General features: G+C 44.9%; 1 protein-coding gene across 1 annotated transcript; it reads left to right on the top strand.

Moving 5' to 3' along the window:
* The first annotated feature begins 32 nt into the window (after positions 1–32).
* PCP4L1 (Purkinje cell protein 4 like 1) lies at positions 33–26,631 on the top strand. Its single transcript, XM_022559461.2, has 3 exons — positions 33–332; positions 21,803–21,857; positions 22,475–26,631. The coding sequence occupies exons 1-3, from the start codon at positions 324–326 to the stop codon at positions 22,615–22,617; spliced, it is 207 nt and encodes a 68-aa protein (XP_022415169.1). The 5' UTR covers positions 33–323; the 3' UTR covers positions 22,618–26,631.
* Positions 26,632–27,984: the final 1,353 nt, after the last annotated feature.

The following is a 27,984-nucleotide window of genomic DNA, read 5'->3' as shown; positions in this document are numbered from 1 at the left end:
GGGCTGTCACTCTGCGGCAGGAAGAGCTCCTATTGGTCGGGCTGGAGGCTGGTAGGGAGCTGACTATAAAAGGTGGGGCCGGCGGAGGCTCGCGGAGCGGCTCTGACAGGACAGGGTCGGAAGGGGACTCCTGGCAGGGAGCTGAGCGCCTGGAGCTGGGGTGCGGGCACTGGAGCAGCGGCTCTCCGCACTAACTCTCCTCGCCTCGTCAGCGGGGCCCCTGCCTCAGAGCCCGGCAACTTGCGGCCGTCGCCCGTGCAGCCTGAGTGCCCCTTGTCTCCCCTGCACGTGTCGCGCCCCGCGCGCCCCGTCTGGCCGCCGCGATGAGCGAGGTGAGAGGCGCTGCCCGGCCCCGCCGCTGCGGACTAGGGCTGCGGCGCGGGGAGGCCGCGGCTCGGGGTCCCAGGGCTGCGAGGGAGGGTGCTGCACCCCAGAGCCGCTGAGAATCCTCCCGGGACGCCCCCTGCCTCTCTGGGAAAGCTCCCACCTTGGAGTGCTGGGAAGCGATTGGAAGAGGGAGGTTTTAAATCCCCTGAATGTCGGTGGAGATTTGGGGGGACTGGAATCGATTGTAGAATGGGAGGGCTGAGGTCTCAGGTCGTAAGTTTTATCGTCAGGATACTGCCCTCTGCATAGGTCTTACTGCTCCAAGGTTACTTGGGCTTCCCTTCACTCCCCAGCCTTCTGAGAAAAACATTAGCTTCTGTCTTCCCTCTCCTAGGGCTGTATTGCTTTTACACTCCTTATGTAGCATTCAACGGAGAACTCCAGCCCTCGCCCCCTGGGGTGGCCACTTCGCCCCTATTAGGAAGGTGGCATCCTACCCTCCACTCATTCAATCAAGAACCAACCGTTGGAGGGACCATTCTGATATTCAGAAGACTTGTAGTGGGGGCCTGTCTGGCTGCTGGGGAGATGTCCCCTTCAAGAGTAGACCTCCTTCTGCAGTGCTTGTTACACCCTGAGTCTCCACAGGGTCCGTGGTCATCCGAACCAGACCCAGTCCATTAACTGTGATTTCCTCTATTCAAAGAACACTCTCCATCCGTGGGGGTCAAAGCAGAGACTGGGAAAGACCTCTTCCATTGTTTGACTGCATTTTTAGGCATCCAGAGACAAGGATCTTCCTTTCTAAGTGAAGTCAGTATGGGCAGTGACATCACAAGCTTGCTCTCTGCACCCCCTTTCCTAGTACCCAGGATCTTGTGTTAAATCCAACATCTCAGCTATATGCCAGATCCCAGCTCTACTGCTTACTAGCTATGTGGCCTTAGGCAAGTTTACTAAGCCTTTCTCTGCTTCAGTGTTTTATCTGCAAAATGGGGGTAATACTGGTCGTTTCTAACGATTAAATGAGATAATATATGCCAAGTACTGAGAACAGTACCTGGCAGAGAGTAGTCACTCATTGTATGTTAGATATTGTTATTATCTCCATCTCACTTGTAAAATTAAAAAAAAAATTATTTTAGAGTATTTCAGAAAACTAGCATGAGAAGTGTCAAGGATACAAGGTTAGTGAAGGGGTAGGACCCTGTAGGTCTCAGTTTAGATCTTCATCTTTAGTAGGAGCTCTGCTGGCTCCTACCAAAATCTCTCGCCCAGGGAGCCAATTAGTGCCAACTACTATGTTTTGGTTGCCATGTCCACTAAGTTTATCCTGGAAAATTCAGCTACTCTGGGGGCTGCAGATGAACTAAAGTGTTTTCCTGTCCCTCAGATAGTTGTGACTGTGACCACAGCAGCCTTTCAGAAAGAAAGAAAAGGACAAAAAGATTCAATCTTCTTTCCTTTTGCTTCTTTCAGCCCTAATGTGAGAAGAGAGGTTTTCTTTGCCCTCTCCCGTTGCAGAGCACAGGCTCCGGACGCACAGGCTCAGCGGCCATGGCTCAGGGGCCCAGCCGCTCTGCGGCATGTGAGATCTTCCCGGACCGGGGCACAAACCCGTGTCCCCTGCATCAGCAGGCGGACTCTCAACCACTGCGCCACCAGGGAGGCCCTCTTTGCCCTCTTTTCACTGAGATCTAGAGTTCAGCGCCCCCCTAGTGTTTCTAAATCTGAAAGTTGCAATTCAAGCCATCCCCTGGAGGTTTGTGATCTGAAGTCTATGCCAACATGAAGATGTGTGGTTAGCCTGTGCTTTTTAGGGGAAGTGCACAGCCTCTCTGTAGGATACACTACAGGGGCTGGGATCTAGGGTGATATTTGGTGGAGTGACAAAGCTGTCACAAAGCAGTGTCAAGAAAAATAATTTGGTGTTTGAGGGGAAAGTCAAGTCTTGACTTAGCAGCTGTACTTGACTAGCCTCGATCAGGAACTCAGTAGAATGAAGAGAGTGGAATCCTTGGATGGGAAGTAACTGACAGTGTCTGCAGGGCTGCCTGACCTCCCAGGCTGTCAGAGTGAATTGGCCCTAACTAGCAGTTTAGTCGTCGAAGCTGCCTCCTAATACAAAGCTGAGCCTGGCTTCAGGGATGAGTATTTATAAAATCCAGAAGCAGCCACCTGGGCTTACACAGAGATCAGCTGTCCCTGAGCCAGATACCCAAAGGGCCTCTGCTTCCCTAGAGGCCAAGACCCAGCCTGTTTTCTTCCTCTTGTAAAAGCTATGAAGAAAAGTGGAAGTGTTGCCCAGAGCTCTGAAGCTCTAGGGAGACTCCAAACTTCTTTATTTCTCTCAGCCCAGCCCCAGGGATATCCTTTTTCAGGCTGGAGCCCTAGCCCAGGAAAGCCCTGTGCACTCTGAATCTTATGTAAGCTTCACCTCCCCCACCTGCTTATTGTCTTGCTTCAGTGAAACTGCATGAAATGAGAGAATTTGGGATCTCTTTAAGAGAGTTCCATTTCAAATGAAGAACAAAAATTGGGGAGGGGGTCTCCAGACCTAGAGGAAAAGTGTAGGATCCTGGTGACGCTGCTGGGGAGGGTCTCTGGTTATACTTTGCCTTCCTGGCTCTGCTGTCACTCAGTACTGCAGCAGAGCATTTCCCTGTGAGTGTGTGTGTTCGTGTGCAGAGGAGCTGCAGGGGCTCGTCTCCAGCTTGTCTGCATTCACAGCTGCAGGCAGGACTTGATTGCTGTGAATCACAGTCTATCTCTTATAGTTTAATAACTTTTTGCTAGTTTCGGTGAAGAATGGGGATGGGAGATACATTCAGTCCATGAGGGCTCTTTCCTATAATCCCTTGTCATATGGTGTAGCTGGCGGCTTAAAGCACACTTGCAAGTTCTTCTGTGATCCTGTTGCCCTTCTCAACTGTAAAAAGCCCAGCTGGAGGAATCCCTTGGTCCAGCCGTCATTCTGCTGAAATGGGGCTTATGGATGACTGGTAACTAGTTCCATGGTGTCTGCCCCATAGCATCTGTCCTCAAGCTGGCAGGGGATGGAGCAAGGGACAGATCAACTAGAAACTTCACTAGACCCAGTACTCCCTCCTTTATTATTCTGCTTGCTGTCCTCCTAGGTAATAGGAATGGGATATCACACTTTGGGGATCACATTCTCCTTCCTGTGCATATCTGCCTGAATCTACAACCTCCTCCACAATGGAAGTTTGGTCAGGGTGACATCATTCTGTTATGTCTTCTGCGAACCATTTGTTAGGGAACCTGGTAGGGACTTGGAGGAAATCCAAGTTTCTCTCTTTCTCTCTCATTGGTATTTTACGATGACGATGATTATGTTGGACGTATAAAACAGAAGAGCTGGATACTGGAGAGCCTTCCACCTCTAGAAATATCTGTCTTCTGAAGTAAGAGAAACCAGAATTTGGTTCCAGAGCTTGCTCGTCCCTTTCTCAGTCACCAATCCAGGTTGTTGGCTTTAGCTGCTTGAGCAGGAGACTGGCTGATAAAAGTGGATGACTTTGTCATCCTGTGACCTGGGAATATAGTCTTCTCCCTCAGCTGCAGCTGTTATCAGTAACACCTTAGAATGTCAAGTCTCTATAGGGACAGGCACCGTAAGTATTGTGGCTGGAGTCCGAATATGCAAACCTGATGTGTCTTTCATGTCTGTCCATGGAGAATCTTAACTGATGACAGTGATAGAGATAGGGCTGCAAAGACAGAGGAGGAAGTAGGATCAGGTCGATCAAGACAAGTCACTAGCTTGTCTTTTCAAGGTAGTGGTTCTATGAATGCTTCCCCCTGTTTTCTTTCTGTTTTTCTGTAGTTCCAAATTGTCTTTCATGAGTCTATGTTATCATGGAAAAAATAAGCTTAGTTTTGCAAAAATCCTTCTATCTAGAAGAAATACAGGTATTTTTTTTTTACCAAAAAAATCTCAAATAATATATCAAAACATTTTAGCGATATAATTTCAGATTTGTCAAGGAACCCTAAAGATCATCTGGTCCAGGGCTTCCCTGGTGGCGCAGTGGTTAAGAGTCCGCCTGCTGATGCAGGGCACACGGGTTCGTGCCCCGGTCCAGGAAGATCCCACATGCCGCGGAGCGGCTGGGCCCGTGAGCCATGGCTACTGAGCCTGTGCGTCTGGAGCCTGTGCTCCGCAACGGGAGAGGTCACAACAGTGAGAGACCCGCGTACCGCAAAAAAAAAAAAAAGATCATCTGGTCCAATCTCCTCATTTTACAGATGAGGAAACTGAGGCCCAAACCTTATCTAAGTTTACACAGTATTAGAACCAACACTGGGGCATAGAACTGCTGCCTTCTTTTCCCCAAAGAACTTTCCCTAAGACTCTTTTAACATGTGACTCCAGTGATAGAATGGTTTAATTTACATGCAACTTTGAAGGAATATATTACAAATACTTTCTATAGGAGATCTAAGCAGTGTGATTTAATAAATCCTGAGCAAGAGGATAGAGAGAGAGGAGAGACCAACGTAGGATGATCTGTACCAACGGGGTAAATTTTGGTAGAATACTAGACAGGGTAAGCACTATTCTTCCTTATGCAAGATGCCTAGTCACCTTAAAAGTGAGTGCAATGAATGTGCTGAAGTGGAGTAGGTAAGTTAATAGGAGTGTAGGAAGGCGGAAGTCTGGAGGTCCTCTTTTCATGCATTCTTAGTTTCTGGTGTCCATCACTGATTATCATCACTGTAAAGAAACAAGGACTAGAAGGAGAGCTTTTCTTTCAGAAAAGAAAGGAATGAGCAATTCTCTTAACTCTAAAGTATTTGACTTGGAGGATCCAGTGCAGAAAACAGGTATCTAAGTAAAATTTCGGTACCTGATAATCAAACAGACGCTGAACACTTACTCCTTCATTTGGCCACTTGACTTCCAAAGAGAGTACAAAGGCTTTGGGAGGAGAAATCTAGAAGAGGGAAAGAAGAACACGTTAGGCTGGCAAAGTAAGTGATGAATACTAAGTGCATGATTTTCTAAATCCGTACTCCAGACCTACTGCTCAAAGTGACTTGCTCCAGAATTATTTTACCTGCAAGAGTAAGCCAAGTCAGAAGCAGATCCCAAACCACTTTTTCTAAGAAAACTGCACCCCTGCAGGTGCCTAGATCTTATCACATTTTCCTCCCTGAAGCCTGATTATTGTTTAATTCCAGGCTGATGCCAGAAGGCGGGCCCACCTAAGTTTCCCAACCCCCCCATCCAGGGAAAAGAGGTGCCATTTACCCTTCTGTTGTCCTTGGTGCTGCCTCCCTCCCCCACAAAGCCCTCCAGCTGAGTGTTTGCTTTGTAGACTGTGGTGGGATTAATACGTTTATTTTGGGACAATAACGTCATGGGTGGGATGCACACTGAAGATTACAGTAATAAATGATGCTTTGGCACTACTCTCTCTCCCCTACCCCCTACCCCCAGTATGGGGTGAAGGCACAGCTCCAAGCTGTGTGCAGAGCACCGCAAATAACTACTCATTAAATTGTGGCAGCCCATGCTGGGGGGAAATGGGCGGGGGCTGTTGACTCACCGCATACCATGAGCTGGCATAGCCAAAGAATTCTGCCTGACTCCAATGAGGGGTACTGCTATTTCAGGAAACAGGGGTGGGATGGCTGAGGGGGGAAGGACAGACCAGGGGGCTTGGGAGCTCGGACTGCTTAGGTTGTATTCCTGTCTCTAAGGTATTTGGGTTATATTCCATGCATTAGGAAACATTAGGAAAAGAATGTGTGTCTGTAGAACCTGGAGTAAGGATTCCTAGTCCTTTTTCTGTTATTATCTTGAGGGTGACCTTGAGCAAGTCTTTCTGAAGCTGTTTGAGGACTGCAGCTGGTTGCTGCACTGAAAGAATTGAAACAGTTCCAGCAGTGCTCCAAAAACAGCAGTCCAGGGTCTTTCAGGGGCACCAGGGGATCCCAAAGGCCTCTCTAAGGATCTGTAGCAGTGAACTTCATTTATCATTGGGGGAGAACATGTCAGCAGGGATAAAAGGGTCCCTGGGGGGCTGAAGCCTCTTTGTCACTACTTGAAAGCAGATGCACTAACTCCTGTCTCCCTTCACTTTCTGCATCTCTAAAGCAAGCAGGGAGCTTACAAGGCCTAGGATTTATTTCAATACTAAGGCAAGAAAGGGGTCTTTGGGGCTCATATTTAGGATTTTTAGGATTCAGGCCCTTTTTAGATTTCCCTGCCCTGGACTATAGGACAGGATTCTGAGTCCCTGTGCTTATTCATCTGAGCTAATTGATTCTAACAGTACTATAATGTGTATATGATGTGTTTTCATTTGCCCAGCATCCAAGATATATCATGCAAAAGCAGAGTATATGTGATCCAGATACAATGAGGCGCTCCTTTGTTCCTGTCTGTTGCTGCTGTTAACAACCTGTGATACCTCTTTAAAGACCCCAGTGGGATGAGGCATATGGGGAAATCTGGGTAGTTTACCTTTCCCATGGTTAGTTCTAAATTGCTGCTGGAACAGAGGGGGCGACACTATCTTGCCTCTTCGCGTGACAATGGTTGCTGTGGCAACACCATTAAAGATGTAAGAGACAAAGAAAGGAAGAAATGCAGCCCAAGAAGGGGGCAGGGCGAGTAGGGCCTAGAGTTATAGGGTACCTATTCCCCAATAGTGACAGCTATAGGGAAAAAGCACCTAAGTCGCTACCACTTTGACTATTTTCAGGTGCTTTGCCAATACTAACAAACTATCCTTCTGAGGCAAGGAATGGATTTACACAGTCATCTTTCTGATACAAAGGACTGATTGAGGAGATATGGTCTATTTGCTCCTGAGGACTAATCGTCTTCTCCCTGTGGTCTACAAAAAAAAAAAAAAAAAATAGGGTATGTTTGTGTCTAAGGGTTCTTTGCAATGAAACATGAACATTAATGGAGGTGCTGTATTGGAGGTCCCCTCTGGTACACCTGTGACCTGGGAGTAGTTCCAGGAGGCTCCAGGAGGCTCCAGGGCTACAGACATGGGCAGCTGCTATACAGAATACAATTTCTGCCCAAGCAGACTATTGTTGGGCCCTTTACCAAAGGTTTAGAGCTATTGTCAGCATTTTTGGGGACAGACATTGGGAATACAGGGAGATTGTGATTTCCAGGGTTGGTTTAGAGTAAAAAGAGAACAGTTATGAAACTCCTTTGGTAGCAGAATAAGCCTCAAGGGCCCTTAGAGCCATCCCAGGTATTCCCTTCCTCCTTCAGTCCCACTTAGTGAAGATATATGCTGTGGCAGCTCTACTTTTTGATTCCAGGTCTTGAGCCAGGCAATACCCCAGTAACTTGACCTATTCTTATATTCAATCCACAGTTACATTACTTCAAAATAATAACAATTTATTTTGATATATGCTAGGTATTTTGCATAGTTTTTTTCTAGTTCTTTTCACCTTTTAGGATAGATATGTTTTCTCTTCTGCAGATGAGATGTCTGAGCACAGCAAGGCTAACTGATTTATCCAATGTCACACAGCTAGGAATGGGAGAGCCGGGATAGTCAATGCAGATCCAGGATATGAACTCGGATCTGTCTACCTCTACCTAAGATGACATATTGCTTCCACCAGGAATTTGAGGCTTGAGAAAATTTTAATTCACATAAACAAATATCTACTGAGTACCTACTATGTGCAAGACATAGGTTGCAGTTACTACAAGTGATACACAAGTAAATGGACCGTGCTTTCAAGGAAATGGACTCTGGTGGGGTGGTGAAGTTGGGGAAGGGGAGGTAAGACAAATACACAATAACTATAATACAGGTAACATGAAATACACTCTTAGAGAAGTTCTTCCCCTTCAGCCTCAGCTGTTTTTCAGGCACATCTACTGAAGTGAGGAAAAGCAATGACCTGGCTTCACAATCTCTGAGCCAGCTACAGAATGAGGCCCTCAGCTATCTGAAAACAAATTAGACTTCAGAAATCGTGGTGAGGTGGCAAATACAGCAGAGTAGGAGCTCCCTTCATTTGTTCAACATATATGAGTGTATATCGTGCTAGACCCTGGGACTACAGGAGTGAGTAAGATAGACACTGCCCCTACCCTCATAGCGAATTCCTCATAGGAACCCACACAGAAATGGAGGAGACAGACATTAAGTATCTAATCAATAAATTATTATTTAATTACATTAGTAACAAGTACTACTAAGGAGAAATACCAGGTGCTGTGAAAACTTATGAGGGTCCTAGCCTAGTCTGGGGAGCTAAGAAGGGCTTCCTGGAAGAAGGAACCCTTAAGGAGAGCTCTGAAGGATAAATAGGAGTTAACTAGGTAAAAGGGGAGCAGGGGTAAGGGAACCATGTGCCAAGGTCCTGAGGTGAGAAGGAACAGAGATGAGGTTACTGAGGTAATCAGAGGCTGCCTAATGTAAGGCCTTTTAGACTGTGTTAAGGATTTTCTTTTTTTTTCTTTTTTTTTTAAGGATTTTCTTTAAAAAAAAAAAAAGAATTTTCTTCTTTATCCTAAGAGCATCAGTAACCACTTGGGCTATTACCGTGGTCCACATAAGAAACAACTGTGTTAGGATGGTGGAAGTGAATGGATTAAGAGATATTTGGGAGATAAAGCTAATAGGACTTAATATTGAATTGGATATGCAATGTGAAGGAAAGAAAGGTGTCAAGAACAATTTCTAGGTTTGTGGCTTGTACAGCTGGATGAAATGGGGAATACCTTGCAGAGGACTAGGTTGGGTAGGTCGGATTATGAATTTAGTCTGAGACACAAAGAGTTTGGAGTTCCCATAGAACATCCAAGTGGAGATGTTTCATTTATTTATTTATTTTAATTTTTATTTTATTTATTTATTTTTTTGCAGTACGCAGGCCTCTCACTGTCGTGGCTTCTCCCGTTGCGGAGCACAGGCTCCGGACACGCAGGCTCAGCGGCCATGGCTCACGGGCCCAGCCGCTCCGCGGCATGTGGGATCTTCCCGGACTGGGGCACGAACCCGTGTGCCCCGCATGGGCAGGTGGACTCTCAACCACTACGCCACCAGGGAAGCCCAAGTGGAGATGTTTAAAAGCTCAGAGGAGATTTCTGGGATAGAGGTATGCAGTCTGCCCTCTGCATCCACGGGTTCCACCAACAGCGGATTGAATTTCTGAATCTGAGGATGCAGAACCCATGGGTACTGGAGGGCAGACTGTACCGTGCTATTTTATGTAAGGGACTTGAGCATCTGTGGATTTGGGTATCCCTGGGGATCCTAAAACCAATCCCTCTTGGATACCAAGGGAAAGCTGTACATTTGAGCCGTCAATGGCATTCTGTGCTGTTCAATATGGTAGCCACGAACCACATGTAGCTATTTAGCTTATTAGTTATTAATAAATTATTAACTTATTAAATAAATTTATAAATTTTATTCCTCAGTTGCACTAGCCACATTTCAAAATGCTCAATAGCCCCGTGTGCCTAGGGGATGCCATATATTGGACAGCACAGATATAAAACATTTCCATCATTGCAAAAAGTTCTTTGGCAGGGGTCTGCAAACTTCTTCTGTAATGGGCCGGGTAGCAAGTATTTTTGGCTTTGTGGGCCCTGTGACCTCTGCTGCAATTACTCAACTCTGCTATTGTGGCGCAAAAGCAGCCACAGACAATATGCAAACAATGGGCACGGTTGTGTTCCAGTAAAATTTAATTTAGGAAAACAGGCCGTAGACCAGATTTGGCAGTGAGCAGTAGATAGCTGACCACTGTTCTATTGGATGATGCTGTATAAATGATAACTGAAGTCATAGGTGCAGATAAGATCATCTAGGAAAAGAGAACAGAAGGGAGCCTAGCCCTAAACCTCGAGAGCCCCCAATACTTAAATGTTGACAGAAGTGTCCAGAAAGATAGGAGAAAAACCAGGAAAAACTGTGATGTCCCAGGAGCTAAGGAAAGAATATGTGTCAGGAAAGGTGAAATGATTATTGAACACTTCAAGAGGTCAAGCCAAGTGGAGCTGAAACTTTTGCATTTGATTTCTTATCATAGAGCACATTGGTTTTCTAAAGAGGAATTTCAGTGGAGTAGGAGTAGAAGCTAGGTTTGAAGTGGGTGGGAGAGTGTGTGGGAGGTGAGGAAATGGAGACAGTAAGTGTTCTGAGAAGTCCAGCTATGAAAAGAAAAGAGACGTGAGAGACCCTGGACCCCACCCCTTCCCCAGTCACCTATCTACTCTACCTTTCTAACTGGCCCTTCTCAGTCTTTGCTAGCTTCTTGACCTCTCTTAACCTTCTTTCCCCTTAAAAAAATAACTTATTATTTAATAACTTATTACATTACTTGTATAACTTAATAAGTTAATAAGGTATTAAAATCTACTTTTATCCGGATATAGTTCTGTGAATTCTGACAAACATATACATCAGGTAACTGCCACCACAATCAAGATATACAGCAGTTCCATCATCCCCAAATTCCCCCATTTTCCTTTATACTCACCCCTCCCATGACCTCAGCCCTTAGCAGCCACTGATCTGTCAGCTGTACCTATAGTTTTGCCTTTACAAGAAATGTCATATAATTGGAATCATACAGTATACGTGTATCCTTTCGGGTCTGGCTTCTTTCACTTAGCATAATGCCTTTGAAGTTCATCCATGTTGTTGTATGTATCAGTAGTTCATTCCTTCTTTAATTGTTGAGTAGTATTACATTTTATGGATGTATTACAATTTGTTTACCCATTCCTCAGTTGAGGGACATTTGGTTGTTTCCAGTTTTTGGTGATTGCAGGTAAAGTCGTTATAAACATTCACTTGCAAGTTTACGTGTAGACGTACGTTTTAATTTCACTTGAGTAAATACCTAGGAGTAGGATTGCTGGGTTGTATGAAAAATGTACACTTAAGAAACTTCCACACTAGCTGATCCATCTTACCTTCCCACCAGCAATGTCTGAGAGCTCCAGATACTCTCTATCTTTGCCAGCACATCGTAGTCATTAAAAAAAACCTAACAAAAACACGTGTGTGCATGCATGCATGCACGCACGCACACGCACACACACACACACAACCCCCCCAAAACAACAACAACAAAAACAAAACATTCTAATAGCTGTATAATGAAGTCTAATTGTGGTTTTAATTCAAATTTCCCAAATGACTAATGATATATATATTTTCATGTGCTTATTTGCCATCCATGTATCTTCTTTGGTGAAGTGTCCAAATATCTTCCTCCTTTTTACAAACTGTATTCATACTATTGAGATTTGAAAGTTCTTTATATGTACTGGATACAAGTCCTTTATCAGATTTCTGATTTGCAAATATTTTCTTCCAGTCTGTAGTTTGTCTCTTCATTCTCTTAGGAGTGTCTTTCAAAGAGCAGTTTTTAATTTTGATGAAGTCCAATTTATAATTTTTTTCTTTTATGGATTATGCTTTTGGTGTATCTAAGAAATCTTTGCCTACCCCAAGGTTGCAAAGATATTTTTTCCCTGGATTTTCTTCTAGAAGTTTTATAGTTTTAGGTTTTATATCCATTTCAAGTTAATTTCTGTATAGGGTGCAAGACATAGATTGAGGTTTCTTTGCACTTGACTATCCAATTGTTCCAGCACTATTTTGAAAGGACCACCCTAACATTTTATTTATTTATTTATTTTTATAGATCTTTATAGAGTATAATTGCTTCACAATACTGTGTTAGTTTCTGTTGTACAACAAAGTGAACCAGCTATATGCATACATATATCCCCATTCCCCTCCCTCTTGAGACTCCCTCCCACCCTCCCTATCCCACCCCTCTAGGTGGTCACAAAGCACCGAGCTGATCTCCCTGTGCTATGCTGCTGCCTCCCACTAGCTATCTATTTTTACATTTGGTAGTGTATATGTCGATGCTACTCTCACTTCGCCCCAGCTTCCCCCTCCGTCTCCCCCCATGTCCTCAAGTCCATTCTCTATGTCTACGTCTTTATTCCTGCCCTGCCACTAGGTTCATCAGTACCATTTTTTTTTTTAGATTCCATAATATGTGCGTTAACATACAGTATTTGTTTTTGTCTTTCTGACTTACTTCAGTCTGTATGACAGACTCTAGGTCCATCCACCTCACTACAAATAACTCAATTTCATTTCTCTTTATGGCTGAGTAATATTCCATTGTATATATGTGCCACATCTTTATCCATTCATCTGTCAGTGGACACTTAGGTTGCTTCCGTCTCCGGGCTATTGTAAATAGAGCTGCACTGAACATTTTGGTACATGACTCTTTTTGAATTATGGTTTTCTCAGGGTACATGCGCAGTAGTGAGATTGCTGTGTCGTATGGTAGTTCTATTTTAGGTTTTTGAGGAACCTCCATACTATTCTCCACAGTGATTGTATCAATGTATATTCCCACCAATAGTGCGGGAGGGTCCCCTTTTCACCACACCCTTTCCAGCATTTACTGTTTGTAGATTTTTTGATAATAGCCATTCTGACAGGTGTGATGTGATACCTCATTGTAGTTTTGATTTCCATTTCTCTAATAATTAGTGAGGTTGAGCATCTTTTCATGTGCCTCTTGGCCATCTGTATGTCTACTTTGGTGAAATGTCTATTTAGGTCTTCCACCCATTTTTTAATTGGATTGTTTGTTTTTTGATATTGAGCTCCATGAGCTGTTTGTATATTTTGGAGATTAACCCTTTGTCTGTTGTTTCATTTGCAAATATTTTCTCCCATTCTGAGGGTTGTCTTTTTGTCTTATTTATGGTTTCCTTTGCTGTGCAAAAGATCTTAAGTTTAATTAGATCCCATTTGGTTTTTTCTGTTTTTATTTTCATTACTCTAGGAGGTGGGTCAAAAAAGATCTTGCTGTGGTTTACGTCAAAGAGTGTTCTTCCTATGTTTTCCTCTAAGAGTTTTATAGTGTCTGATCTTACATTTAGGTCTTTAATCCATTTGGAGCTTATTTTTGTGTATGGTGTTAGGGAGTGTTCTAATATTATTTTACATGTAGCTGTCCAGTTTTCCCAGCACCACTTATTGAAGAGGCTGTCTTTTCTCCGTTGTATGTTCTTGCCTCTTTTGTCATAAATTAGGTGACCATATGCACGTGGGTCTATCTCTGGGCTTTCTATCCTGTACCATTTATCTGTATTTCTGTTTTTGTGCCAGTACCACACTGTCTTGATTACCATAGCTTTGTAGTATAGTTTGAAGTTGTGGAGCCTGATTCCTGCAGCTCCGTTTTTCTTTCTCAAGATTGCTTTGACTATTCTGGATTTTTTGTGTTTCCATACGAATTGTAAAATTTTTTGTTCTAATTCTGTGAAGAATGCCATTGGTAGTTTGATAGGGATTGCATTGAATCTGTAGATTGCTTTGGGTAGTATAGTCATTTTCACAATATTGATTCTTCCAGTCCAAGAACATAGTATATTTCTCCATCTGTTCACCCTAACATTTTAATATTGGAGTTCCTCAAGGCTTGGTCCTAGACCTGCTTCTTTTCACTCTAGTTGTGGTTGAAGAAGGAATTCAGATTGAGGAAGGCTTTTTCTTGTTTTTTCGGTTTTAAAGAAAGGAAGAGGTTTTATTTATAAGCAAGTCAAGAGAATTGATTGTGAAGATTCCTGAGGAGGAGAAAAGGGGAATGGGATCTAAAGCTCAAATGGAAGGAAAAGACATCATCTGAATGCTGATAAATGCCCTGGAAGGAGGTATGGGGTCAGGAAAGGGAGGATATTGCTGTGTCATATCCCTCTCTGCAGTCTCTCAAAGTTTGAAGACAGAAGACCCCTAAGCCAGCAGACCTCTCCTTTTCCTCCGTCCACACTGGAAGGGAGAGTCCACAACTTTGAACTGCAGAGGAAACAAAAGTATACTCATGGGGAATTGGCAGCTACTGCCAAGATGATGGAATGGAACATTGGAGCACATCAGGCCCAGAGGTGAGGAGAAAAGGAATACAAGAATGTAGGCAGGGAAAGAAACTAGGGCCCTCTAGGGAAAGGCAAGAGTTGATGGGCCTCATAGTTGCTAATTACATGTTGAGAAGTCAGAAACATTTAGTCCTGTGTAGGCAGTGAGGCTGAACTGAACCAGGCTTCAACTCACTAGAAACTTCGAGTAACAGGCTTAAATGTAAGCAAGAGAGTCATTTGAAATGGAAACCAATAGGATGATCCTGCACATGGAATTCTCAGAATCTGAAAGGCTAGCATCTGGCCCTGGGAGTGAAAAACACACACATAGGCTATGGCTAACCCCCAGGGGTCAGCCCGGTATGTGTCAGGAGGCCCACTGGGCAAACATCAAGATGAAAGCCAGAATCAGCATGGCTAGCTCAACTAGCAGAGCAGGAATCTGAGTCAGTAGGCAAGGTCTGGGATCAGGTTCTCAAATTACAAGTAAGCTTTCCCCATATTGGGAGGACAGGACCCTCTAGAGTATATATCAAGCAAGTGCTGGGGACTATGGATTGAGAGACTGGTCCTTGAATACAGCTGCCTAACTGTGGGAATGGAAGGAAATCATGATCTCTAGGACTTTCCTTCTTACCTAGGGATTGCTCTGCTGTGTGGGAGCACTTGTCTGTTTAAACCAGTTTCACACTGGACATCCTTCTCATGTGGCATGTGTGTACCACATGCATACACGTGCTTACGCCTTTGGCTGGAGACTGGGATACAGCATAGCATAATGTTCAAGAGGGTGGACTCTGGAGTCAGACCACCTTGGTTCAAATCCTGGCTTTGCTACTTCTTGGCTATGTGACCTTAGGCAACTTAATTAACCTCTTCTGGCCCTTAGTTTTCTTATCTGTAAAGTGAGACTAGTAACAATACCTATCTCATAGGGCTGTTGTAAGAATTAAACGTGTTGAAGTACTTAGAAAAGTGACTGGCACAAAGTAAATATTATATCAATATATATGATTATTAATAAGATGAGGTGGGGTGGCATTCTAAAGTCCTTGATTTCTTCCAGTTCCCCTAGATGGGTCCCATAAGGAAAAGGAAGGATTTGCTAAACCATTTCACTGTTGTTATTTCTGGTCAGAAGAGCTCAGTATTGAAAGAAGTAGAAGAGCACCTGAGAGTTTCCAGTAATCCATACCTGGCTAGAATGAGAGGCTGAAAGAGAGCGGCTGAGAAACGCTCACCTGTCACAGCTCTTGTGGGTGAGCACTGATTCTCTGGAGTTGTGAATTTTTGTAAGAGACAGTCTTACAGCACATGTGGTTTCTGGTTCATTCAGAGTGGACCTCCGTGCCTCCTTGGTTTACCAGAAATATGGTTAATCTGATGGCTGTCAGATGGATGCACCAGAGGACCTTGATTCATCTAAAATTGCTGAGTTTCTGGAAGATATACAGGAGGCTTGGGGCAGAGACCAGGGACCAGTAAAGGGCTGAGTATGACGTAGAGGGTGGGAGCTAACAACCTGTGATCTAACTGCCCCCACCTCCCACCTCAGCAAATCACTAACCACTAAATCCAGAAATCCATAGTGTTCAGAGTAGCTATTTGAGAACTGGCTGGAGAGGGTACAGGGAGGAGGAGCAGGTCGAAGCCCCAGCGTATTACTTTTTAGCAGAAGGTGTGAGAGAGATTTCAAGGGGCATTGTGAGTAATAGGGGTTTCCTTCTCCTTTACAGAACCCTTTTCTAGTCTCCATAGTGACCTCTCATAAAATTAAGCCAAATGGAGCTGAGAACCCCTGGGTGGCTAGACAGCAGCTGAGCCATGGCTCCATTCCAGGGTCAGTAATCTCAGGAGAGACTCAGGAAGGTGACAGCTGGCAGGGCAGAGGGAAAGGGGTGGCGGGTGTGGTTCAGCCCTGGCAAATATTCCTGCTTCGAGGATTCTCAAGGTTAGCTGATATGAGAAGGAAGGCAGAGGAAGGGACAGTTACTCGAGGGGAGATTTTTAGAACTGGGGTCCAGATTTTCCTCCAAAGGGGAAGGATGAAAGAAAAGAATTGGTGGATTAAGGGAACAGGCTTAGAGAGAGAGAGAGGGATAATGGTTAAAGCAAGGATCAGATTCAGGGATTTGCTGGCAATAAAAAAAGGAGGGTTTGAAGTCAGAGATCATGGGACTATAGAACTTGCCTCTTGACCTGTGACCCTCTTGTCTGGACTATTGACTATTATCCTATTACTAAACACCCCATGTATCTCATGCTTTTGCAGTGTGGACAGACCTCTTGTGATGACAGCGTGCCAGTGTGGAAAGCATCACCTAGCTAACTACTGGGTCATTACATTGATCATGTGCCAAAAAAAAAGAAAAAAAAATATATATCTAGACTACAGGAAGGTCATGGGAAAAGAAAGAGTAATGAGTGGCCAGTCTCCCAAGAGTCTCAGGAACAACCCTTCCTCTAATGGAAACTTTTTTTTTTTTGGTCAAAAGGGGACTAGCAGGAATTCCATAGGGTTTGGGGAACACCCTTGTGCAAGTTCTTTCAGATTTTTAAATAAAAATGTACATACACATACATAAGCAATCAATATATTTTACAAAAATTGGACCATATCAACTTTTATTTGTGAATTTAATTATTTTTGGCTGCACTGGGCCTTCGTTGCTGCGCGTGGGCTTTCTCTAGTTGTGGTGAGCGGGGGCTACTCTTCATTGCGGTGCACAGGCTTCTCATTGCGGTGGCTTCTCTTGTGGAGCACGGGCTCTAAGGTGTGTGGGCTTAAGTAGTTGTGGCTCGCAGACTCTAGAGCATAGGCTGAGTAGTTGTGGCGCACGGGCTTAGTTGCTCCGTGGCATGTGGGATCTTCCTGGACCAGGTATCGAACCCATGTCCCCTGTACTGGCGGGCATATTCCTAACCACTGCACCACCAGGGAAGTCCCTCGACCATATCAACTTTTAAAAACATTAGGGCAGGGCTTCCCTCGTGGTGCAGTGGTTAAGAATCTGCCTGCCAATGCAAGGCACACAGGTTCGAGCCCTGGCCTGGAAAGATCCCACATGCCGCGGAGCAACTAAGCCCGTGTGCCACAACTACTGAGCCTGCACTCTAGAACCCGCAAGCCACAACTACTGAGTCCACATGCCACAACTATTGAAGCCTGCGCACCTAGAGCCCATGCTCCGCAACAAGAGAAGCCACGACAATGAGAAGGCCACGCACCGCAACAAAGAGTAGCCTCTGCTCACCTCAACTAGAAAAAGCCTGAGCACAGCAACGAAGACCCAACACGCCAAAAAATAAATAAATAAATTTATTAAAAAAACAAACAAATAAAACACAGTAGAGCAGAAATTAACAGAACATTGTAAATCAACTAAACTACAATAAAAATTTTTTAAATAATAAAAAAATTAGATAGTTATTTTATAACTGTCTGCTCTCTCCAGTACTTTGCAAGATACTAGGAATACACAAATAAGCCACAAGACTTGAAAAGGCGGTATAAATGTGACCAATATATCCTTTGAAAATCACACATGATCAATAAAGCCATCTTTGTTTGGCCCCAAATTTTAACATCCAAAAAGATGAGATTGTCCACCTACCTAACAATTTTTAAATTTGTAATTTATTTTAAAAGACTTCCCTATCAAATATAGCACTGCATCAGCGTTTTTTATCTTTATTTATTTATTTTTGGCTGCCTTGGGTCTTTCGTTGCTGCACATGGGCTTTCTCTAGTTGTGGTGAGCAGGGGCTACCCTTCATTGCGGTGCGCGGGCTTCTCATTGCAGTGGCTTCTCTCATTGTCGAGCATGGGCTGTAGGCGCGCGGGCTTCAACAGTTGTGGCACATGGGCTCAGTAGTTGTGGCTCACGGACTCTAGAGCACAGGCTCAGTAGTTGTGGCACAGGGGCTTAGTTGCTCTGCGGCATGTGAGATCTCCCCAGACCAGGGCTCAAGCCCGTGTCCCCTGCCTTGGCAGGTGAATTCTTAACCGCTGTGCCACCAGGGAAGTCCCAGCGTTTTTTTTGTTTTTGTTTTTGTTTTTGGCGGTACGCAGGCCTCTCACTGTTGTGGCCTCTCCAGTTGCGGAGCACAGGCTCCGGATGCGCAGGCTCAGCGGCCATGGCTCACGGGCCCAGACACTCCGCGGCATGTGGGATCTTCCCGGACCGGGGCATGAACCCGTGTCCCCCGCATCGGCAGGCGGACTCTCAACCACTGCGCCACCAGGGAAGCCCCCAGCGTTTTTTATCTTAATAATTTTTATTTTACTTTAAATTATTATTTTCTTCTTATTTCCCCCTAACTTTCTGTTAGAAAAATTTATCAGAGTTGAAAGAGTTGTTCAATGCACATCCATATCTTTTCCAGCTAGATTCAGTAATTGTGAATATATTAGCATATTTGTGTCAGCATGCGACGGTATTCGACCTTGTGGACCTAGCACAGTGGCTAAGAGTGTGGAGTTCGTCTGCCTGGGTCCCAGAGCCAGTTCCACTGTTTTCTAGTAGTGTGGCTTGACCTTGGGCAAGATTTTTTTTTTTTTTTTTTTTGCGGTACGCAGGCCTCTCACCGCTGTGGCCTCTCCCGTTGCGGAGCACAGGCTCCGGACGCGCAGGCTCAGCGGCCATGGTTCACGGGCCCAGCCGCTCCGCGGCATGTGGGATCTTCCCGGACCGGGGCACGAACCCGTGTCCCCTGCATCGGCAGGCGGACTCTCAACCACTGCGCCACCAGGGAAGCCCTTGGGCAAGATCTTTAACATCTCTAAGCCTGTTTCCTCAACTATAAATTAGGATGACATCTCAGAGATTTCAGAGGATTAAATGGGATACGGTTTGGCACATAATAAATGCTCAGGAAGTATTATTTGGATACTTGTCTTATCTCCTCACTCAGCCTGGAAGATAGGGACAATATCTTGACTGGTTTTACTTTATTTTTTTTTCTAATTTTTGGCTGCGTTGGGTCTTCGTTGCTGCAGGCTGGCTTCCTCTAGTTGCGGTGAGTGGGGGCTACTCTTTGTTGTGGTGCTCGGGCTTCTCACTGCGGTGGCTTCTCTTGTTGCGGAGCATGGGCTCTAGGCGTGCGGGCTTCAGTAGTTGTGGCGCGCGGGCTCAGCGGTTGTGGTGCGCGGGCTTAGTTGCCCCATGGCATGTGGGATCTTAGTTCCCTGACCAGGGATCAAACGGGCATCCCCTGCATTGCAAGCCGGATTATTAACCACTGGACCACCAGGGAAGTCCCTTACCTGCAGAATTTGACACAATTATTCACTCTTGTCTCCTTGAAATAGTTTCTTTATATGGCTTCTAAAGTACTATAATCTCTTGACTTTTCTCCTGGCTTCTTCTCAACTTCTCTTATTGATTTCTCCGCATTTCTACAACCTCTAATCACCGGAATGCCCCAGGATTTGACCCTTTTCTCCTCTTTATCTGAACTCACTCCCTTGGTGATCTCACCCAGTCTCATGGCTTAAATGCCAACCACATCTTAATAACTGTCTAATTTATATCTCTAGGCAAGAGTCTTCTCTTTAACTCATCTTGAATATCCAACAGCTTATAACAACATCTCCTCCTGGTAGACAGTGGACTTGAGGATGGTGGGGGGCCGGGGGCCAGGGGGTACGGGGTGGGGAGGCTGAGACAAAATGAGAGAGTAGCATTGACATATATACACTACCAAATGTAAAATAGCTAGTAGGAAGCAGCTGCATATCACAGGGAGATCAAGTGCTTTGTGACCTCCTAGAGGGGTGGGATAGGGAGGGTGGGCAGGAGGCTCAAGAGGGAGGGGATATGGGGATATATGTATACGTAGAGCTGGTTCACTTTGTTATACAGCAGAAACTAACACAACATTGTAAAGCAATTATACTCCAATAAAGATGTAAAAAACAAAAACAAAAAAAACTCCTCCTGGATAATTAGGTAGGCAATCTCAAACTTGTCCAAAAACAAGCTTCTGATCCTTTCCCTAATACCTGCTCCTCCTGCTGTCTTCTTCATTTCAGGAAATGGCAATTTCATTTTTTTTCATTTCCTCAGCCCAAAAACTTTGGAGCTATCCTTGAGTTGTCTCACTATGCCATTTAACCAATAGTCGTAGCTTGAAAATACAGTTGGCCCTCTGTGTCTGAGGGTTCTGCATCCGTGGATTCAACGAACCAAAGATTGAAAGTATATAATTTTTTAAATTTCAGAAAGTTTCAAAAAGCAAAACTTGAATTTGCTGCAAGCCAGCAACTATTTGCATAGCATTTACATTGTATTGACAACTATTTACATAGCCTTTACATTGTATTAGGCATTATAAATAATCTAGAGATTTTAAGTATGTGGGAGGATGTGCATAGGTTATATGCAAATACTTGCCAATATACAAATAAATGCCATTTTATATAAGGTATTTGAGCGTCTGTGGATTTTGGTATCCTCGGGGGTCCTGGAACCAATCTCCTGCGGAATCTGAGGGACAATTGTATACCTAGAATCAAATCACTTCTCACCACCTCCACTGACACCTTTTTGATCCAAGCAACCATTATCTCCTGTCTAGTTTTCTGCAATAATCGCCTAACAGATTTTTCAGCTTCCTCCCTAATGCCCCTTATGTGCCAATTGAAGGTCTCTAATGGCTTCTCATCACCCTTACGATAAAAGTCAAGCTCCTTAAAAAGACTCCCAAGGCTTAAAAAGACTCCCAAGGGGCTTCCCTGGTGGCGCAGTGGTTGGGAGTCCACCTGCTGGTGCAGGGGACACGGGTTCGTGCCCCGGTCCGGGAGGATCCCACATGCCGCGGAGCGGCTGGGCCCGTGAGCCATGGCCGCTGAGCCTGAGCGTCCGGAGCCTGTGCTGCACAACGGGAGAGGCCACAACAGTGAGAGGCCCACGTACTGCAAAAAAAAAAAAAAAAAAAAAAGACTCCCAAGGTCCGACGGAGTCTGCCCCAGCTCCCAGTTATCTCTGATCTCATCTCCAACTGTCGTTCACTCCAGCTACGTTGGACTCATGCTATTGCTCAAACACGCTAGTCACACTTCCACCCCAGGGCCCTTGAGAGCTCTTGCCCACCACCTACAGCCCTTACTCCTTTATCTCCTTCAGCTCTTGACTCAGATACCACCTTTCAGAAAGGCTTTTCCTGACTACTCTGTATAAAACTGTATTTCTCCTTTCCCACCTGGCAGTCACTACCTCCCTTCCCTGTCTTTTCTCTACAGCACTTATCACCACTTAACATAATAATATTTTTTTATTCATTTGTCTATCTATATCCTAGAATGTAAACTCCATGAGGGCAGGGTTTTTTCTGTTTTGTCCTCTACAATTTCCCTAGCACCAATCGATACTTGTTGAATAAATTTTGATGACTTTTCTCCCTCTCTCTGATCTCAAGACCCACTTCTTCAAAAGACTAAGGGATGGACCTGGTAGTAGGAGGGCTTGAAAATGATGACGGTGAGTCTACGGGGATGGCACCTTAATACTTCTGTGAATATCTAATATTCTGATTTTTCTTTTCCAGCTTAACACCAAAACATCCCCAGCAACCAACCAGGCAGCTGGCCCAGAGGAAAAGGGTGAGTGGGGGTTGGCTAAGCAGTTTGTAGGGCAGGTAAATATAGGGACATGAAGACAAGTAGGGCTGTAAGCCTGGAAGCTCCTAAAGTCAGATGTAACAGGAATAAGAATGTGATAAGTGAAACAAAGCACTAGGTTAGGACTACTATATCTATAAACTTCCTTCCACTTTTTCCTAAGAAGTAAACCTACTAGAAGTTACTCTTTGATTTTAGACACTGGCTCTGGAATGCTTGGAAACACGTACAGTGACAGGAAGAAACTCATCAAATGATCCCAGCCCCTGTCTCCATCAGAACTTTAGGGAAAACAGGGGAAAGTGAGTGTGCTGTGGGACTCTGAACTGTAGGATTTAGGAATAAGTGGTGATAGAAGACATTTGTCATCTTGGTTCAAGAGTTGCAAAGCTTCTGAGCACCTACTATAACTAATTCTCAGCCTAGGTACCCTGACTCAAGCTTCTGGGAGAGTTATCAGGCATTCCAGGTCCTAGCAAAGATTGGGGGACCTCACAGAGTCCAGTAGAAAGTGGACTTTAACCACTGTATTTGGGGCCTGGGAAAGGGGCTGGGGCAATTCAGGTTTACGCATTAATGAATCTCTCAACTATCTGTAGGGAGAGCTGGCAATGCCAAGAAGGCTGAGGAGGAGGAGGAGATTGACATTGATCTGACGGCACCAGAAACAGAGAAGGCTGCCCTTGCTATTCAGGGCAAGTTCCGGCGATTCCAGAAAAAGAAAAAGGATTCCAGTTCCTGAATAACCAGCCTTACCCTTCACCTTGCTCCCTTCCCTCCCCTTCTCCACAGCTCTGACTCCCATGTATCTTTGTCTCTTTGTCCCTCAAGCTTCTCGTTGAGGCAAGTTCAACACTTCTACATTATTTTCTCTGGCCTTTCAAGCCATCGCAGCCGCAGAGGCACAAGGAACACAGGGAAGATGAAGAATTCAACAGGCAGCCACTTGCTTAAGGGTGGAACATTTTCTCCTTGGGATACAGCTCCTTGATCAGTACCTGTGCCTGCCCTATGAGGCTGAAGAGCAAGAGGATTTGAGGTTGAGAGGGGGACCCCTGACAATGTGGGAGGGAGGGAAAAGCCTTCAGAGTAGGGTGCCCGAGGGTGGGGCATATGCCCTGTTCCACTGGTTACAACATTCACACTTCAGGTAGCATTTTTTACCTTCACATCCTTCTCATCAGGACCTCAACTTCCCTCCTATGAGCTAAGCCACAGTGGGGACTGGAGCCTCCCTTTCCCCTGGGCAGACCTAAATCAAACTGCTCCCATGTTAGTGCATGCCCAGTAGATTAGTTCCAAGGAAGGGAGACTGGGACTGGTAGAGACAAGGGAAAGTTTCCTTCATCGTCTAGTCTAGAGCCGTAAGGGGCAGAAGTGGAAGAGGTTCAAGGGGCCACAGGCAGGGAAATGGGAAGATTTGGGAAGGAAATCGCCAGTTGATTTGGGAAGAAAAGAAAAGTGAAGGAGGAGGAGATCTCTAAGGACACGAGTTACTGCTGGTAAAGGTGTACCATATGAAGGATTCTTGGGGCTTTTTTAACCTGCCTACCTCTAACCCCTCATGCCTAGCCACCCCCAGAGGCCACAAAAACCAAGTGACCCTTGTAGTTCCCACCTGCCCCACTGTGGAGTCAGAGCAGAAGTGGAACAGCCACTCTATGTGATTTTAGCATGTTTAATAATTATGAAAACAATAAACAAAACCCTCAAGTGGGGCCTTTTGACCTCTACTTCTCTTTTTTCTTGGGAGGAATATGAATATAAGCCTGAGCTGGCCTCAGGGAGGGTGGTAGAGCAACTGCACGGATTACATGATGGCTCAGGAAACTAACACAGACCGAAGCCCTCTCCTACCTTCCTTCCCTGACCTTGTGCTCACCTTGATTCACCACCCACATTGTCTCTACCTGCTGCTATTTCCACCCCCGATGCTCCCCTACAAGGGTGCTCATCTCCTTCTCTTTCCCCTTCCAGCGAGCACACGCTTGGTGGATCTGCCTCTGAAAACAAACCCCATCTTTCCTTTCTCCCTCTCCCCGAATGACCTGTGTTAGCTGTCCCTCCTGCTTTGTCTTCCTCCCACGACCCTCCTCCCCTCCCACTGTTTTATCAAACAGGAGAAGAAGCAGATGACTCTGGGTCAATAGAGAGCACCACTGTCACGCTGAAGATTTTAAACCATGAATAAAATGATGGCTTACATTGCTGAGAAATGATTTCTATACATTGAAACCAGAAGCCAAATGCTTGAAGGTCGAACAAGGAACGCTTTCTCTCCCCCATTCTCCTCACTTCTTAGTACTGATTTAAGAATACAGAAGCTGGAACCATGCAGCAGCTCTGAATAGGAAGCAAGGAACAATATCCCTGGAAGCAACCTATATTACAAAGTTCGTCCATGCCTAACAAGCCATGGCTATAGACTATCAGGAGGATTAAACAGTAATTCACGGGAAGGCCCTCTTCTCCTGTTGCCAGAGACGAGAAGGAAATTTTACATTTGAAATCTGTTCTGAGTGCAGTATAGTAATGATGGTGGCTTTCAGTCCTGGACTCAGGGACAAATAAAAGGATAACCTCATTGCCACACTAGGCGTGTGTCCAGTATGTCCTGGTAGAACAGGAGGATTCCCTGTTCTCTGGTTCCGTGGACACAAGATGGGGATTAACTGTACTGCACCTTGGTCTGCCCCTATTAGCACTAAAGTAAAACAGGTACTTCCTGTTCCTGGTGATATGAGCTTCTGAGAGTTGGCTGGTGCTAGGGCAATAGTGGCATTCTCTGTCACCAGCCGTCTCCTATAGACTCTGCTGCTTGGAGGATACCTGCTGATTTGTTTTTTGCCACCCTGATCTGGAGCATGATTTTTTCCCCTTCACTACTACTAGCTCCAGGCTATTATGCTTGTCCTCATGTGTATTTTAAAGAAAGGGCATGGTAGCAAAAACATAGCCTGTTGCTTTGGGAAAGATAGTTTGAACCGGAAAGAAAGGTTTAGGCATCTTTTGCTGGACCAGTAGTAGTTCTCAGTAAAAGTTCTGAATGCTGGTTTCTCTCTGCCCAGGCTACTTACTTCTACCATAGGGCACTCAAACTGAGGCTTTCCTCTCTGGCATATCTGTAACTCCTCCTTGGGGCCCTAGAATTCTGTCTCTCTGCCAGAGACACGATCCTTGAGTACTGATCACTGAGAAATTATTCCTGAGTGCTTTGTTCTGTGGAGCAAAAACCACAAGTCTTTGAGGAATCGGTGAATACTCTCATAATAAGTGGTTTAGCAGAAGACACACGCATTAGAAACAGTCGAGGAAGAAAACAAATGCAGTTGTCACATCTATATCACTGATAACTCTTTTGGTACTTTTTTCTCTGTGTAGGAGTGGCAGAGCTGGGAGTAGAGTCTCGTCAAAAGTGAAAGAGGTCTGGAGATCTGAGCGGGGGATACTTTGAAATATGTTACCAAAGCCCAAACTTGGAGGTGAAAGTCTTGGGAGAAATTCAGGGGGCTAAAAGGACAAGGATCCTGCTTCCCTGGACAACCTACTTTCAGGGACTTGGTGTCATTGCTGGGTAGGGCTCTTGACCTCTCCTTGAACTTGCCCCAATATAGAGCCATCTTTTTCCACTTTGATCTCTTCCATCTTTTACTCTTACACTTAACCCCTGTCCTAATGTCCTTTTTGGGAACTTCCCTTCCTGTCCACCTCTGCCTCTCTCTGTCTACCCTTGCTGTGTTTCCCTTATTTCTGGAGTTGTTTTCAGTGGGAGTGACTCCTGGCAGCTTCTTTGAGCAGGGGCTGTACTCATCCCTGAGAACAAGTTCTCACTGGAATCACTCTCCAGTGAGCTGCTGTCTTCCAGTTTTAATCGTCTGCTGTCTGTGCCTCTGAAAACTGAGGGTTTGTGGGTCAGGTGGTTTGTTAAGATGGACATCACTGGTGCCTACTGTTCTGGTTGTTTGGCTGGTAGCCCTGAGTCCAGATCTGCAAAGGCAGAAACTCACAATCCACGGATGTTCAGAAGGTCAGCCTGTTCCCAAGGCTTCAGCAGAGGCTTCTTCATTCCCTCCCTGACTACTTCCCTCCTCCAGCCATTGGGTTAGGGTGGCATTGACCGCTCTCCCTCCTGCTCTCAGGATTCTAGTCTTCCCTTGGTATAACACTACTGCTACTACTAATAGGCCTTTCTTATTCCCTAATCACCTAGATCTTCAAGAATAAAGCAAGAGGGTCATATCCCCTAGATCACTTGAGTATTACCTGTACATAATGTTCTGTTGACATAGGTTTCATCATGTTCATCCCCCAAGTTGGGGTAACTCCCTAGCCTTATGCTACCTGCAGGGCATGAATGGTGATGACAATGGTAATATCTAGATTTGTAAAGTACTGTGTGCCAGACCACGTTCCAAGCAGTTTTACATATGTAAACTCATTTAATTCTTACAACCCTATGACATATTATTTCCTTTTTACATATGAAGAAACTGAGGCACAGAGAGATTAAATAACCTTCCCAAAGCAAGTGAATTGGTGAGTTAGTATCAGAGCTCAGGTAGTCTGCCTCTAGAATCTGTGCTGTTTGTACCACCTTGATAAGGGACTGGGTGACTGAAGAGTAGAGAGCTTTGTTGTCGAGGACGTCGTTCAGCCTAGTTTAGAGGGCAGAGAGGGCCAAGCTTCCCTTAGCCGAGCCCAGGCATATCTACTTGGTCCCTCGTGGCCCACACAAGTAAGACCTAGACCCTCTGTGGTCCCCCATATTTCTAGGGGACCACCAGCTCTGGCTTTACCTGATTGTACTGCTAGACTCCTCCCAGAATTCTATCAGTGGCTTGATCGCATCCAGCTGCCTCCCCTGGTGCTCCAAGGAACATAGGGGCAGGCCCTCTGGAATTAAAGGTGGTTTGAAGTGAAATGGCTAGAGAAATGGGGCACAGAACTTGGCGGGTAGGGCTGATACGCATGCCCAGAAAAGGAAGAAGGGTCAACAGACTCACATTAGGGTATAAAGGTGAAGAGATGCAGGCATCATGAAATGAAGCCAAACTCTTCTCTAACTCCTGGGAGGGCTCCAAGTCTCACTGATTCCCCAAGCCAGTTCTCAACAGGAGGATGTACTGCCCTCTAGGGGATGTTTTGGAAGTCCATGGGGGTATTTTTTTTGTTGTCATGATATGTAGGGGGGTGGGGTGGGGATGAGGGAGGGTTTCCTGGTATTGAGCATTCAGGGGTGAAAGATGCTAACCATACTGCAATGACCAGAATAGTGCTGCACAAAATAAAATTGTCCCACATCCCACATGTCTTTTAAAAATACCATTGTGTATTAATGTGAAAAACCTGTTATAATCTAAGGGTACCTGGAACCCAACTTCATTTTACATATGAACACGAAGTACTTTTTGCACCATTTTAAACACTGGATTTTCAGAAATGCAACTAACATGTAGATTGAAGGAACTTATAATGTGTTTTGTTCAGAACTTTATCATTAGTTGCTTACCGTTTCAGAAATCCACATCATCAATGACAATACTGCTTATGGTATTTGAGTCACTGATACACATGCCCCTATCAGTTTGCATTTGTTGCTGTTGTATTTACAATGATTCTACGTGTAGGTTCAAGTCTCTACTATGTTATATGCTTCCAGTGTAGTTATGCCTGAACATTACATATTAAAATACAGACAATTTTATTATAAATTAATCTTTTATTTCACCTTTATAATATATGGTTAGAGTATTATATTTACTTTTTGAAATTATGTTTATAGTTTATATTACATATGAATATCATTCCTGGATAGTAAAACGGGCACTGTGTCTGAGGGCTTTGGGAACCGTTGCTCTAAGCTTTTGGAAAGCCATGCCCAGCACTAGCCTGAAGATTCAGGAATTCATCTTTCCCCTGCCTCCACCCCTTTTTTCTCTAAAAGAGGCCCCCAAACCTTACTGCCAAGCTGTAAGTCTTTACCATGAGCTGGACACTCAGAGAGGGACCACAGGATAAACAATGGGGACTCAGCTGGAAGCCACACTTAATGCCTAGAAAGAAAAGCCTTTGCAAGACAAAAGGATCATGTCTGTGTTGTGATGATGTC

Source organism: Delphinapterus leucas, chromosome 1, assembly GCF_059928025.1.
Source record: "Delphinapterus leucas isolate spDelLeu-1000000601 "Yukka" chromosome 1, BTC_Dleu_Yukka2, whole genome shotgun sequence".
Classification (NCBI taxonomy): Eukaryota; Metazoa; Chordata; class Mammalia; order Artiodactyla; family Monodontidae; genus Delphinapterus; species Delphinapterus leucas.
Note: the sequence above shows the minus strand (reverse complement) of the source record. Positions and strands in the feature narration are given on the sequence as shown.

What these genes read in the sequence shown, in the direction of transcription:
- PCP4L1 (XM_022559461.2), top strand. An exon ending in AGCTGGCCCAGAGGAAAAGG is followed by an intron (nt 21,858 to 22,474) that starts GTGAGTGGGGGT and finishes AACTATCTGTAG; the next exon opens with GGAGAGCTGGCAATGCCAAG.